Here is a 12,878-nt window from a genome sequence, read left to right as displayed (position 1 = left end):
AAAATGACCCCAAACCCCCCTGAAATGACCCAAACCCCCCTGAAATGACCCCAAATAACCCCGGATCCCCCCAAAATGACCCAAAGCCCTCCTGAAATGACCCAAACTCCTCCTGAATCCCCCCAAAATCACCCCAAACCCCCCTGAATTGACCCCAAATGACCCCGGAGCTCCCTGAAATGACCCCAAATGACCCAAAGCCCCCTCAAATGACCCCGAAGCCCCCCAAAATGACCCAAAGCCCCCCTGAAACGACCCAAACTCCTCCTGAATCCCCCCAAAATGACCCCAAACCCCCCTGAAACGACCCCAAGCCCCCCTGAAATGATCCCAAATGCCCCCAAACCCCCCTGAAATGCCCCCAAAGCCCCCCTCAAATGACCCCAAATGACCCCAAGCCCCCCTGAACTGACCCCAAACCCCCCTGAAATGACCCCAAATAACCCCGAATCCCCCCAAAATCACCCCAAGCCCCCCTGAAACGACCCCAAGCCTCCCTGAAGTGACCCCAAATGACCCCGGAGCTCCCTCAAATGACCCCAAATGACCCAAAGCCCCCCTGAAACGACCCAAACTCCTCCTGAATCCCCCCAAAATGACCCCAAACCCCCCTGAAACAACCCCAAGCCCCCCTGAAATGATCCCAAATGCCCCCAAACCCCCCTGAAATGACCCAAAGCCCCCCGAAATGATCCCAAATGCCCCCAACCCCCCCTGAAATGCCCCCAAAGCCCCCCTCAAATGACCCTGAATGACCCCAAGCCCCCCAAAATGACCCCAAACCCCCCTGAAATGACCCCAAATAACCCCGAATCCCCCCAAAATGACCCCAAACCCCCCTGAAATGACCCCAAATAACCCCGGATCCCCTCAAAATGACCCAAAGCCCTCCTGAAATGACCCAAACTCCTCCTGAATCCCCCCAAAATGACCCCAAACCCCCCCAAAATCACCCCAAACCCCCCCAAACGCCCCGGGCAGGTGTGTACGGGCACTCGGCCGCGTTCCACGAGGCCTCGCAGGCGCTGTTCGTTTTTGGGGGGCAGCGCTTCCACGTGGAGCGCGTGGCCCCCTCCCCCGAGCTCTACAGCCTGCACCTGCCCAACCTCACCTGGAGCCTGCTGGCCCCGGCCCGGGGCACCAAGGTGGGCACAGAATGGGGTCCGGGGGGGTTAAAGGGGATTTGGGGGGGATTAAAGGGGATTTGGGGGGGTTTAAAGGGGATTTGGGGGGTCTGAGGGGGGCCCTGCACCTGCCCAACCTCACCTGGAGCCTGCTGGCCCCGGCCCGGGGCACCAAGGTGGGCACAGAACGGGGTCCGGGGGCGATTAAAGGGGATTTGGGGGGGTTAAAGGGGATTTGGGGGGGTTTAAAGGGGATTTGGGGGGGTTAAAGGGGATTTAGGGGGGTTTAAAGGGGATGTGGGGGGGTTTAAAGGGGATTTGGGGGGGTTAAAGGGGATTTGGGGGGGATTAAAGGGGATTTGGGGGGGTTTAAAGGGGATTTGGGGGGGTCTGAGGGGGGCCCTGCACCTGCCCAACCTCACCTGGAGCCTGCTGGCCCCGGCCCGGGGCACCAAGGTGGGCACAGAACGGGCACTGGGGGGGTTAAAGGGGATTTGGGGGGGGTTAAAGGGGATTTGGGGGGGTTTAAAGGGGATTTGGGGGGGTTAAAGGGGATTTGGGGGGGTTAAAGGGGATTTGGGGGGGTTTAAAGGGGATTTGGGGGGCTTTGAGGGGATTTGGGGGGGTTTAAAGGGGATTTGGGGGGGTTTAAAGGGGATTTGGGGGGGTCTGAGGGGGGCCCTGCACCTGCCCAACCTCACCTGGAGCCTGCTGGCCCCGGCCCGGGGCACCAAGGTGGGCACAGAATGGGCACTGGGGGGGTTTAAAGGGGATTTGGGGGGGTTAAAGGGGATTTGGGGGGGTTTAAAGGGGATCTGGGGGGGTTTAAAGGGGATTTGGGGGTATTAAAGGGGATTTGGGGGGATTAAAGGGGATTTGGGGGGGTTTAAAGGGGATTTGGGGGGGTTTAAAGGGGCCCTGCACCTGCCCAACCTCACCTGGAGCCTGCTGGCCCCGGCCCGGGGCACCAAGGTGGGCACAGAACGGGGTCCGGGGGGGTTTAAAGGGGATTTGGGGGGGTTAAAGGGGATTTGGGGGGGTTTAAAGGGGATTTGGGGGGTCTGAGGGGATTTGGGGGGGGTTAAAGGGGATTTGGGGGGGGTTAAAGGGGGTTTGGGGGGTTTAAAGGGGATTTGGGGGGGTTTAAAGGGGATTTGGGGGGGTTTAAAGGGGATTTGGGGGGGTTTAAAGGGGATTTGGGGGGGTCTGAGAGGGGCCCTGCACCTGCCCAACCTCACCTGGAGCCTGCTGGCCCCGGCCCGGGGCACCAAGGTGGGCACAGAACGGGCACTGGGGGGGTTTAAAGGGGATTTGGGGGGTTTAAAGGGGATTTGGGGGGGTTTAAAGGGGATTTGGGGGGGTTTAAAGGGGATTTGGGGGGTCTGAGAGGGACCCTGCACCTGCCCAACCTCACCTGGAGCCTGCTGGCCCCGGCCCGGGGCACCAAGGTGGGCACAGAATGGGCGCTGGGGGGGTTTAAAGGGGATTTGGGGGGGTTTAAAGGGGATTTGGGGGGGTTTAAAGGGGATTTGGGGGCGTTTAAAGGGGGTTTGGGGGGGTTTAAAGGGGATTTGGGGGCGTTTAAAGGGGGTTTGGGGGGGTTTAAAGGGGATTTGGGGGGGTTTAAAGGGGATCTGGGGGGGTTTAAAGGGGGTTTGGGGGGGTTTAAAGGGGATTTGGGGGGGTTTAAAGGGGATTTGGGGGGGGTTAAAGGGGGTTTGGGGGGGATTAAAGGGGATTTGGGGGGGTTTAAAGGGGGTTTGGGGGGGTTTAAGGGGATTTGGGGGGGTTTAAAGGGGATTTGGGGGGGATTAAAGGGGATTTGGGGGGGTTTAAAGGGGATTTGGGGGGGTTTAAAGGGGATTTGGGGGGGATTAAAGGGGATCTGGGGGGGTTTAAAGGGGATTTGGGGGGGTTTAAAGGGGATTTGGGGGGGTCTGAGGGGGGCCCTGCACCTGCCCAACCTCACCTGGAGCCTGCTGGCCCCGGCCCAGGGCACCAAGGTGGGCACAGAACGGGCACTGGGGGGGTTTAAAGGGGATTTGGGGGGGTTAAAGGGGATTTGGGGGGGTTAAAGGGGATTTGGGGGGGTTTAAAGGGGGTTTGGGGGGATTAAAGGGGATTTGGGGGGTTTAAAGGGGATTTGGGGGGGTTAAAGGGGATTTGGGGGGGTTTAAAGGGGATTTGGGGGCGTTTAAAGGGGGTTTGGGGGGGTTTAAAGGGGGTTTGGGGGGTTTAAAGGGGATTTGGGGGGGTTAAAGGGGATTTGGGGGGATCTAAATGGAATTTGGGGGGTTGAAAGAAGATTTTTGGAGGGATTTGGGGGTTTTGAGGGGATTTGGGGTGATTTGGAGGGGATTAAAGGGAGTTTTGGGGGAATTTGGGGGATTTGGGGGGGTTTAAAGGGGATTTGAGGGGGGGCCCCAACCTCATCTGGGGCGTTTTGGGGATTTTTGGGCCGTTTTGGGGTTTTTCTGGGGGGAGAAGGGTTGGGGGTTTTTTTTGGTTTATTGGGGGTTTTTTGGGGGGGATTTTTTTGGGTCTGGGGTGTCTGGGAAGATCTCCTTAAATTTTGGGGGGCTCTGGGGCTCATTTTCGGGAGGATTTCGGGCCCATTTCAGGGAATTTTCTCCAAATTCGGGGTGGATTTTTTGGGGGTTTTTTTAAACTGGGATCTCGGGATTTTTTTGGGGATCTCCCCCCTAAAATTTCGGGGTGTCCCCCCCCCCCCCGCCCCCGCAGCCCCGCCCCCACTATTTCCACGCGGCCGCGATTTTGGGGGACACCCTGGTGGTCCTGGGGGGCCGCAGCGACCGCCGCGATTTCAGCAACGAGGTCCTGCTCTACCAGATCCGCTGCAACGCCTGGATCCTGCCCCCCCACACCGGTGAGGGGGGGGCTCCCATTTGGGGAGGGGTCTCCGCGATCGGGGGGGGCACAAAATGGGGGGGGGGAGTGAAAATTGGGTGAAAATCGGGCGAAATTTGGGTGAAATTTGGGCAAAAGAGGGCAAAAATAGGGGAAAATTTGGGTTGAAATGGGTCTGGGGGCTTCAAAAGGGGAGGGGTTTGGGGGTCTCCAATTTGGGGAGGGGTCCCCGCGATCGGGGGGGGCACAAAATGGGGGGGGGAGTGAAAATTGGGTGAAAATTGGGCGAAATTTGGGTGAAATTTGGGCAAAAAATGAAAAAAAGAAAGGAAAATTTGGGTTGAAATGGGTCTGGGGGCTTCGAAAGGGGAGGGGTTTGGGGGTCTCCAATTTGGGGAGGGGTCCCCGCGATCGGGGGGGGCGCAAAATGGGGGGGGGAGTGAAAATTGGGTGAAAATCGGGCGAAATTTGGGTGAAATTTGGGCGAAAAATGAAAAAAAAAGGGAAATTTTGGGTTGAAATGGGTCTGGGGGCTTCGAAAGGGGAGGGGTTTGGGGGTCTCCAATTTGGGGAGGGGTCCCCGCGATCGGGGGGGGCACAAAATGGGGGGGGGGAGTGAAAATTGGGTGAAAATCGGGCGAAATTTGGATGAAATTTGGGCGAAAAATAAAAAAAAAGGGAAAATTTGGGTTGAAATGGGTCTGGGGGCTTCAAAAGGGGAGGGGTTTGGGGGTCTCCAATTTGGGGAGGGGTCCCCGCGATCGGGGGGGGCACAAAATGGGGGGGGGAGTGAAAATTGGGTGAAAATCGGGCGAAATTTGGGTGAAATTTGGGCAAAAGAGGGCAAAAATAGGGGAAAATTTGGGTTGAAATGGGTCTGGGGGCTTCGAAAGGGGCGGGGTTTGGGGGTCTCCAATTTGGGGAGGGGTCCCCGCGATCGGGGGGGGCGCAAAATGGGGGGGGGAGTGAAAATTGGGTGAAAATCGGGCGAAAAATGGTCGAAATTTGGGCGAAAAATAAAAAAAAAGGGAAAATTTGGGTTGAAATGGGTCTGGGGGCTTCAAAAGGGGCGGGGTTTGGGGGTCTCCAATTTGGGGAGGGGTCTCCGCAATCGGGGGGGCACAAAATGGGGGGGGGAGTGAAAATTGGGTGAAAATCGGGCGAAATTTGGGTGAAATTTGGGCGAAAAATAAAAAAAAAGGGAAAATTTGGGTTGAAATGGGTCTGGGGGCTTCGAAAGGGGAGGGGTTTGGGGGTCTCCAATTTGGGGAGGGGTCCCCGCGATCGGGGGGGGCGCAAAATGGGGGGGGAGTGAAAATTGGGTGAAAATCGGGCGAAAAATGGTCGAAATTTGGGCGAAAAATGAAAAAAAAAGGGAAAATTTGGGTTAAAATGGGTCTGGGGGCTTCAAAAGGGGAGGGGTTTGGGGGTCTCCAATTTGGGGAGGGGTCCCCGCGATCGGGGGGGGCACAAAATGGGGGGGGGAGTGAAAATTGGGTGAAAATCGGGCGAAATTTGGGTGAAATTTGGGCGAAAAATGAAAAAAAAAGGGAAATTTTGGGTTGAAATGGGTCTGGGGGCTTCGAAAGGGGAGGGGTTTGGGGGTCTCCAATTTGGGGAGGGGTCCCCGCGATCGGGGGGGCACAAAATGGGGGGGGGAGTGAAAATTGGGTGAAAATCGGGCGAAATTTGGGTGAAATTTGGGCGAAAAATGAAAAAAAAAGAAAGGAAAATTTGGGTTAAAATGGGTCTGGGGGCTTCAAAAGGGGCGGGGTTTGGGGGTCTCCAATTTGGGGAGGGGTCTCCGCAATCGGGGGGGCACAAAATGGGGGGGGGAGTGAAAATTGGGTGAAAATCGGGCGAAATTTGGGTGAAATTTGGGCGAAAAATTAAAAAAAAGGGAAAATTTGGGTTGAAATGGGTCTGGGGGCTTCGAAAGGGGAGGGGTTTGGGGGTCTCCAATTTGGGGAGGGGTCCCCGCGATCGGGGGGGGCGCAAAATGGGGGGGGGAGTGAAAATTGGGTGAAAATCGGGCGAAATTTGGGTGAAATTTGGGCGAAATTTGGGCGAAAAATGAAAAAAAAAGGGAAATTTTGGGTTGAAATGGGTCTGGGGGCTTCGAAAGGGGAGGGGTTTGGGGGTCTCCAATTTGGGGAGGGGTCTCCGCAATCGGGGGGGGCACAAAATGGGGGGGGGGAGTGAAAATTGGGTGAAAATCGGGCGAAATTTGGGTGAAATTTGGGCAAAAGAGGGCAAAAATAGGGGAAAATTTGGGTTGAAATGGGTCTGGGGGCTTCGAAAGGGGAGGGGTTTGGGGGTCTCCAATTTGGGGAGGGGTCTCCGCAATGGGGGGGGCACAAAATGGGGGGGGGGAGTGAAAATTGGGTGAAAATCGGGCGAAATTTGGGTGAAATTTGGGCGAAAAATTAAAAAAAAGGGAAAATTTGGGTTGAAATGGGTCTGGGGGCTTGGGGGGGGCAGCGGAATTTTGGGGGGATTTTGGGGGGATTTGGGGCTTTTAGAAATTCCAAATTCGGGGGAATTTGGGGGGATTTTGGGGGGGTTTTGGGGGGATTTGGGGCTTTTGGAAATCCCAAATTCTGGGGAATTTTGGGGCGATTTTGAGGGGATTTGGGGCTTTTAGAAATCCCAAATTCTGGGGAATTTTGGGGCGGTTTTGAGGGGATTTGGGGCTTTTGGAAATCCCACATTTTGGGGGGATTTGGGGGGGATTTGGGGCTTTTAGAAATCCCAATTTTTGAGGGGATTTGGGGCTTTTAGAAATCCCAAATTTTGGGGGGATTTGGGGAGTTTAGAAACCCCAAATTCTGGGGAATTTTGAGGGGATTTTGAGGGGATTTGGGGCTTTTAGAAACCCCAAATCCTGGGTAATTTTGGGGCGGTTTTGAGGGGATTTGGGGCTTTTGGAAATCCCACATTTTGGGGGGATTTAGGGCTTTTAGAAATCCCAAATCCTGGGGAATTTTGGGGTGATTTGGGGGGGATTTGGGGAGTTTACAAATCCCCAGTTTTGGAGGGATTTGGGGCTTTTAGAAATCCCAAATTTTGGGCGGATTTTGGGGAGCTTTCACAAACCCCAAATCCTGGCGAATTTCAGGGCGATTTTGGGGGAATTTTGGGGGGATTTGGGGCTTTTGGAAATCCCAAATCCTGGGGAATTTTGGGGGGATTTTGAGGGGATTTGGAGCTTTAAAAACCCCAAATCCTGACGAATTTCGGGGCGATTTTAACAGCATTTGGGGCGATTTTGGGGGAATTTTGGGGGGGATTTGGAGCTTTAAAACCCCCAAATCCTGACGAATTTCGGGGCGATTTTGGGAGGATTTGGAGCTTTAAAAACCCCAAATCCTGGCGAATTTCGGGGCGATTTTAACGGGATTTGCGGCGATTTTGGGGGAATTTTGGGGGGGATTTGGAGCTTTAAAACCCCCAAATCCTGACGAATTTCAGGGCGATTTTAACGGGATTTGCGGCGATTTTGGGGGAATTTTGGGGGGGATTTGGAGCTTTAAAAACCCCCAAATCCTGGGGAATTTCGGGGCGATTTTAACGGCATTTGCGGCCATTTTGGGAGCATTTGGCGCTTTCCCAACCCCCGACCTCGGGGGATTTTTCGGAGACCATTCCCCAGGATTTGGGGCCCCCCCAAACCTGACGCCCCCTCCCCATTTTTCCCCTCCCCCCCCCAGACCCCTCGGTCGTTGGCCCCCCCATGCCGGGGGCCGTGGGCCACGCCCTGGCCGAGCTCGGGGGGCTCCTCTACGTCTCGGGGGGCTTCAACGGGGGGGTCCTGGGGGGGCTCTGGGGGCTGCGGGTGCCCCCCGACCCCTGCGGGGCCCTGCCCGACCCCCCCCGCTGCAGCGGCTCGGGGGGGGCCTGCGCCTGGTGCGGGGGGCGCTGCCGGGGGGCTGCCGAGGCCCAGAGGTGAGGAGGGGGCTCGGGGGGGGGGAGAGAGGGGAATTGGGGGGGGTTGGAGGGGTTTGGGGGGGTTTAAAGGGGATTTGGGGGGGTTTAAAGGGGATTGGGGGGGGTTTGGGGGGAGTTTGGGGGGGTTTAAAGGGGATTGGGGGGGGTTTAAAGGGGATTGGGGGGGGTTTAAAGGGGATTGGGGGGGGTTTGGGGGGGTTTGGGGGGGTTTAAAGGGGATTGGGGGGGTTTAAAGGGGATTTGGGGGGGTTTGGGGGGAGTTTGGGGGGGGTTTAAAGGGGATTTGGGGGGGGTTGGGGGGGGTTAAAGGGGGTTTGGGGGGGTTGGGGGGATTTGGGGGGGTTTTGGGGGGATTTGGGGGGGTTAAAGGGGATTTGGGGGGGGTTGGAGGGGGTTTGGGGGGGTTTGGGGGGGGTTTAAAGGGGATTTGGGGGGGGTTGGAGGGGTTTGGGGGGGTTTAAAGGGGATTTGGGGGGATTTGGGGGGGGTTAAAGGGGATTTGGGGGGGATTTGGGTGGGTTTGGGGGGGGTTGGGGGGGTTAAAGGGGATTTAGGGGTTAGAGGGGGTTTGGGGGGGCTTGGAGGGGGTTTGGGGGGGTTAAAGGGGATTTGGGGGGGGTTGGAGGAGTTTTGGGGGGATTGGGGGGGTTTGGGGGCCTTAGAGGGGGTTTGGGGGGGCTTAAAGGGGGTTTGGGGGGAATTTGGGGGGGATGTGGGGGGGTTTGGGGGGGTTGGGGTTTGGAGTGGGTTAAAGGGAGTTGGGGGGGATTTTGGGGGGTTAAAGGGGATTTGGGGGGATTTGGAGGGGGTTTGGGGGGGGTTGGAGGGGATTTGGGGGGATTGGGGGGGGATGTGGGGGGGTTTGGGGGGGGTTAAAGGGGATTTGGGGGGGTTTGGGGGGTTTGGGGGGGGTTGGGGGGGTTAAAGGGGGTCTGAGGGGGGGTTAAAGGGGATTTGGGGGGGTTAGAGGAGGTTTGGGGGGGTTGAGGGGGATTTGGGGGGGATTTGGGGGGGTTAGAGGGGATTTGGGGAGGATTTGGGGGGGGTTGGGGAGAAATTGGGGGGTCCTGGGGGGTTTTAAAGGGGATTTGGGGGGGTTTGGGGAGGGGTTGAGGAGGATTTTGGGGTGGGGTTTTTTGGGGTCTGGCTGCTCTGTGGGTGGTTCTGGGGGGGGGGGTGGGGTTTGGGGGCTATTCATGAGATGCAAATGAGATGCAAATGAGCGAGCCCTCCCCAGGCTGGGCTGCTCCCCCATCCCCTCCCCCTGCGCCCCCTCCCCACGGGACCCCCTCGAGTGCCGGCGCCTCCGGAGCTGCAGCGAGTGCCTGGCCCAGCACCCCCTGGGGGGCTCGGTGAGACCCCAAAAAACCGCCCCAAACACCCCCAAAACACCCCGAAAATAACTTAGAAATAACCCCCAAAACACCCCGAAAATAACTTAGAAATAACCCCCAAAACACCCCAAAAATCCGCCCCAAAACACCCCAAAACACCCCGAAAATAACTTAGAAATAACCCCCAAAACACCCCAAAAATCCGCCCCAAAACACCCCGAAAATAACTTAGAAATAACCCCCAAAACACCCCAAAAATCCACCCCAAAACACCCCGAAAATAACTTAGAAATAACCCCCAAAACACCCCAAAAATCCACCCCAAAACATCCCCAAAACACCCCGAAAATAACTTAGAAATAACCCCCAAAACACCCCAAAAATCCGCCCCAAAACACCCCGAAAATAACTTAGAAATAACTTAGAAATAACCCCCAAAACACCCCAAAAATCCGCCCCAAAACACCCCGAAAATAACTTAGAAATAACCCCCAAAACACCCCAAAATATCCCCAAAACACCCCGAAAATAACTTAGAAATAACCCCCAAAACACCCCAAAAATCCGCCCCAAAACATCCCCAAAACACCCTGAAAATAACTTAGAAATAACCCCCAAAACACCCCAAAAATCCACCCCAAAATCCTCCAAAAAGAGCCCAAAAATAACCCCAAAAATAGCCCCAAAAAATCCCAAAATGGTCCCAAAAATCCGCCCAAAAATAACCCCAAAAATGGCCCCAAAAAAACCCTAAATGGCCCCAAAAATCCATCCCAAAATCCCCCCAAAAAAGAGCCCAAAAATAACCCCAAAAATGGCCCCAAAAAAACCCAAAATGGCCCCAAAAATCCACCCCAAAATCCCCTGAAAATCCGACCCCAAATAGCCCAAAAATCACCCCAAACCCACCCAAAATACCCCAAAAACCCGTCCAAAATGACCCCGAACTCCCATTTTTTTTCCCCCAAAATGCCTGAAATCCCAATTTTGGCCACCCTGCACCCTCTGAGACCCCCAAAATCTCCCCAAAACAACTCTGAGACCCCCAAAACCTCCCCAAAACAACTCTGAGACCCCCAAAACCTCCCCAAAACCCCTCTGAGACCCCCAAAACCTCCCCAAAACCCCTCTGAGACCCCCAAAACCTCCCCAAAACCCCTCTGAGACCCCCAAAACCTCCCCAAAACAACTCTGAGACCCCCAAAACAACTCTGAGACCCCCAAAACCTCCCCAAAACCCCTCTGAGACCCCCAAAACCTCCCCAAAACAACTCTGAGCCCCCCAAAACCTCCCCAAAACCCCTCTGAGCCCCCCAAAACCTCCCCAAAACCCCTCTGAGACCCCCAAAACCTCCCCAAAACAACTCTGAGACCCCCAAAACATCCCCAAAACCCCCTGAAATCCCAATTTCAGACACTCAGGACCTTCTGAGACCCCCAAACCCCCTCTGAGACCCCCAAAACCTCCCCAAAACCCCCTGAAATCCCCGTTTTTTGTGCCGAAACCTCCCCAAACCCCCCTGAAATCCCAATTTTTTTTCCCCAAAATCCCAATTTTTTTCCCCAAACCCCCCTGAAATCCCGATTTCATCCCCCCCAGGGCCCCCCACCCTGCAAGTGCTGCACCAACTGCCCCGAGGGCGCGTGCATCGGGGCCGGGGACCCCCCGAAAACACCCCTGGGACCCCCAAAACATCCCCAAAACAACTCTGAGACCCCCAAAATCTCCCCAAAACAACTCTGAGACCCCCAAAACCTCCCCAAAACCCCTCTGAGACCCCCAAAACCTCCCCAAAACCTCCTGAAATCTCAATTCTGGACAGCCTGGACCTTCTGAGACCCCCAAAACCTCCCCAAAACCCCCTGAAATCCCCGTTTTTTTCGCCGAAACCTCCCCAAACCCCCTGAAATCCCAATTTTTTTCCCCAAACCCCCCTGAAATCCCAATTTTTTTCCCCAAACCCCCCTGAAATCCCAATTTTTTTCCCCAAACCCCCCTAAAATCCGGATTTTGTGCTCCCCAGGGCCCCCCACCCTGCAAGTGCTGCACCAACTGCCCCGAGGGCGCGTGCATCGGGGCCGGGGACCCCCCGAAAACACCCCTGGGACCCCCAAAACCTCCCCAAAACCTCCTGAAATCCCAATTCTGGACAGCCTGGACCTTCTGAGACCCCCAAAACCTCCCCAAAACAACTCTGAGACCCCCAAAACCTCCCCAAAACAACTCTGAGACCCCCCAAAACTTCCCCAAAACCCCTCTGAGACCCCCAAAACCTCCCCAAAACAACTCTGAGACCCCCAAAACCTCCCCAAAACAACTCTGAGACCCCCAAAACCTCCCCAAAACCCCTCTGAGACCCCCAAAACCTCCCCAAAACCCCCTGAAATCCCAATTCTGGACAGCCAGGACCTTCTGAGACCCCCAAAACCTCCCCAAAACAACTCTGAGACCCCCAAAACATCCCCAAAACCCCTCTGAGACCCCCAAAACCTCCCCAAAATCGCCTGAAATCCCCGTTTTTTGTGCCGAAACCTCCCCAAACCCCCCTGAAATCCCAATTTTTTTCCCCAAACCCCCCTGAAATCCCAATTTTTTTCCCCAAACCCCCCTGAAATCCCAATTTTTTTCCCCAAACCCCCCTAAAATCCGGATTTTGTGCTCCCCAGGGCCCCCCACCCTGCAAGTGGTGCACCAACTGCCCCGAGGGCGCGTGCATCGGGGCCGGGGACCCCCCGAAAACACCCCTGGGACCCCCAAAACATCCCCAAAACAACTCTGAGACCCCCAAAATCTCCCCAAAACAACTCTGAGACCCCCAAAACCTCCCCAAAACCCCTCTGAGACCCCCAAAACCTCCCCAAAACCCCCTGAAATCCCAATTCTGGACAGCCAGGACCTTCTGAGACCCCCAAAACCTCCCCAAAACAACTCTGAGACCCCCAAAACATCCCCAAAACCCCTCTGAGACCCCCAAAACCTCCCCAAAATCGCCTGAAATCCCCGTTTTTTGTGCCGAAACCTCCCCAAACCCCCCTGAAATCCCAATTTTTTTCCCCAAACCCCCCTAAAATCCGGATTTTGTGCCCCCCAGGGCCCCCCACCCTGCAAGTGGTGCACCAACTGCCCCGAGGGCGCGTGCATCGGGGCGGGGGGCAGCTGCCGCCGTGAGAACGATTGCCGCATCAACCAGCGCGAGATCTTCGCCCCCCAGAACTGCTCCGAGGCCTCGTGCGGGGCCCCCGACTGCCCCCGGTGCGCGGCCGCCGGGCGCTGCATGTGGACCCGGCAGTTCAAAAGGACCGGTCAGTGGGGAGGGGGATTTGGGGGGGATTTGGGGCACTTTGGGAGGGATTTGGGGGGATTTGGGGCAGTTTGGGGCAGTTTGGGGGGGATTTGGGGCAGTTTGGGGCAGTTTGGGGTGGTCCCCGGTGCGCGGCCGCCGGGCGCTGCATGTGGACCCGGCAGTTCAAAAGGACCGGTCAGTGGGGAGGGGGATTTGGGGGGGATTTGGGGGGGATTTGGGGGGGATTTGGGGCAGTTTAGGGGGATTTGGGGCAGTTTAGGGGGGATTTGGGGCAGTTTGGGGGCTTTGGGGTGGTCCCC

The 12,878-nt window shown here is 56.2% G+C and overlaps 1 protein-coding gene across 1 annotated transcript in view; it reads left to right on the top strand.

Annotated features, from left to right (window-relative positions):
• The window catches only part of MEGF8 (multiple EGF like domains 8), a gene marked incomplete at both ends in the record, with an annotated part of 109,719 nt that overhangs the window by 70,949 nt on the left and 25,892 nt on the right, over positions 1–12,878 (top strand). Inside the window, 5 exons of the mRNA XM_082299902.1 lie at positions 967–1,145; positions 3,867–4,011; positions 7,703–7,937; positions 9,178–9,292; positions 12,367–12,577. Of these exons, the coding sequence (XP_082156028.1) occupies positions 967–1,145; positions 3,867–4,011; positions 7,703–7,937; positions 9,178–9,292; positions 12,367–12,577 (885 nt within the window). The remainder of the gene's footprint in view (positions 1–966; positions 1,146–3,866; positions 4,012–7,702; positions 7,938–9,177; positions 9,293–12,366; positions 12,578–12,878) is intronic.

The sequence above is a fragment of the Coloeus monedula genome (genome assembly GCF_965178545.1).
Source record: "Coloeus monedula genome assembly, chromosome: 35".
NCBI classification, from domain to species: Eukaryota; Metazoa; Chordata; class Aves; order Passeriformes; family Corvidae; genus Coloeus; species Coloeus monedula.
The sequence above is the reverse complement of the archived record's forward strand: the minus strand, read 5'-3'. Positions and strand labels throughout refer to the sequence as shown.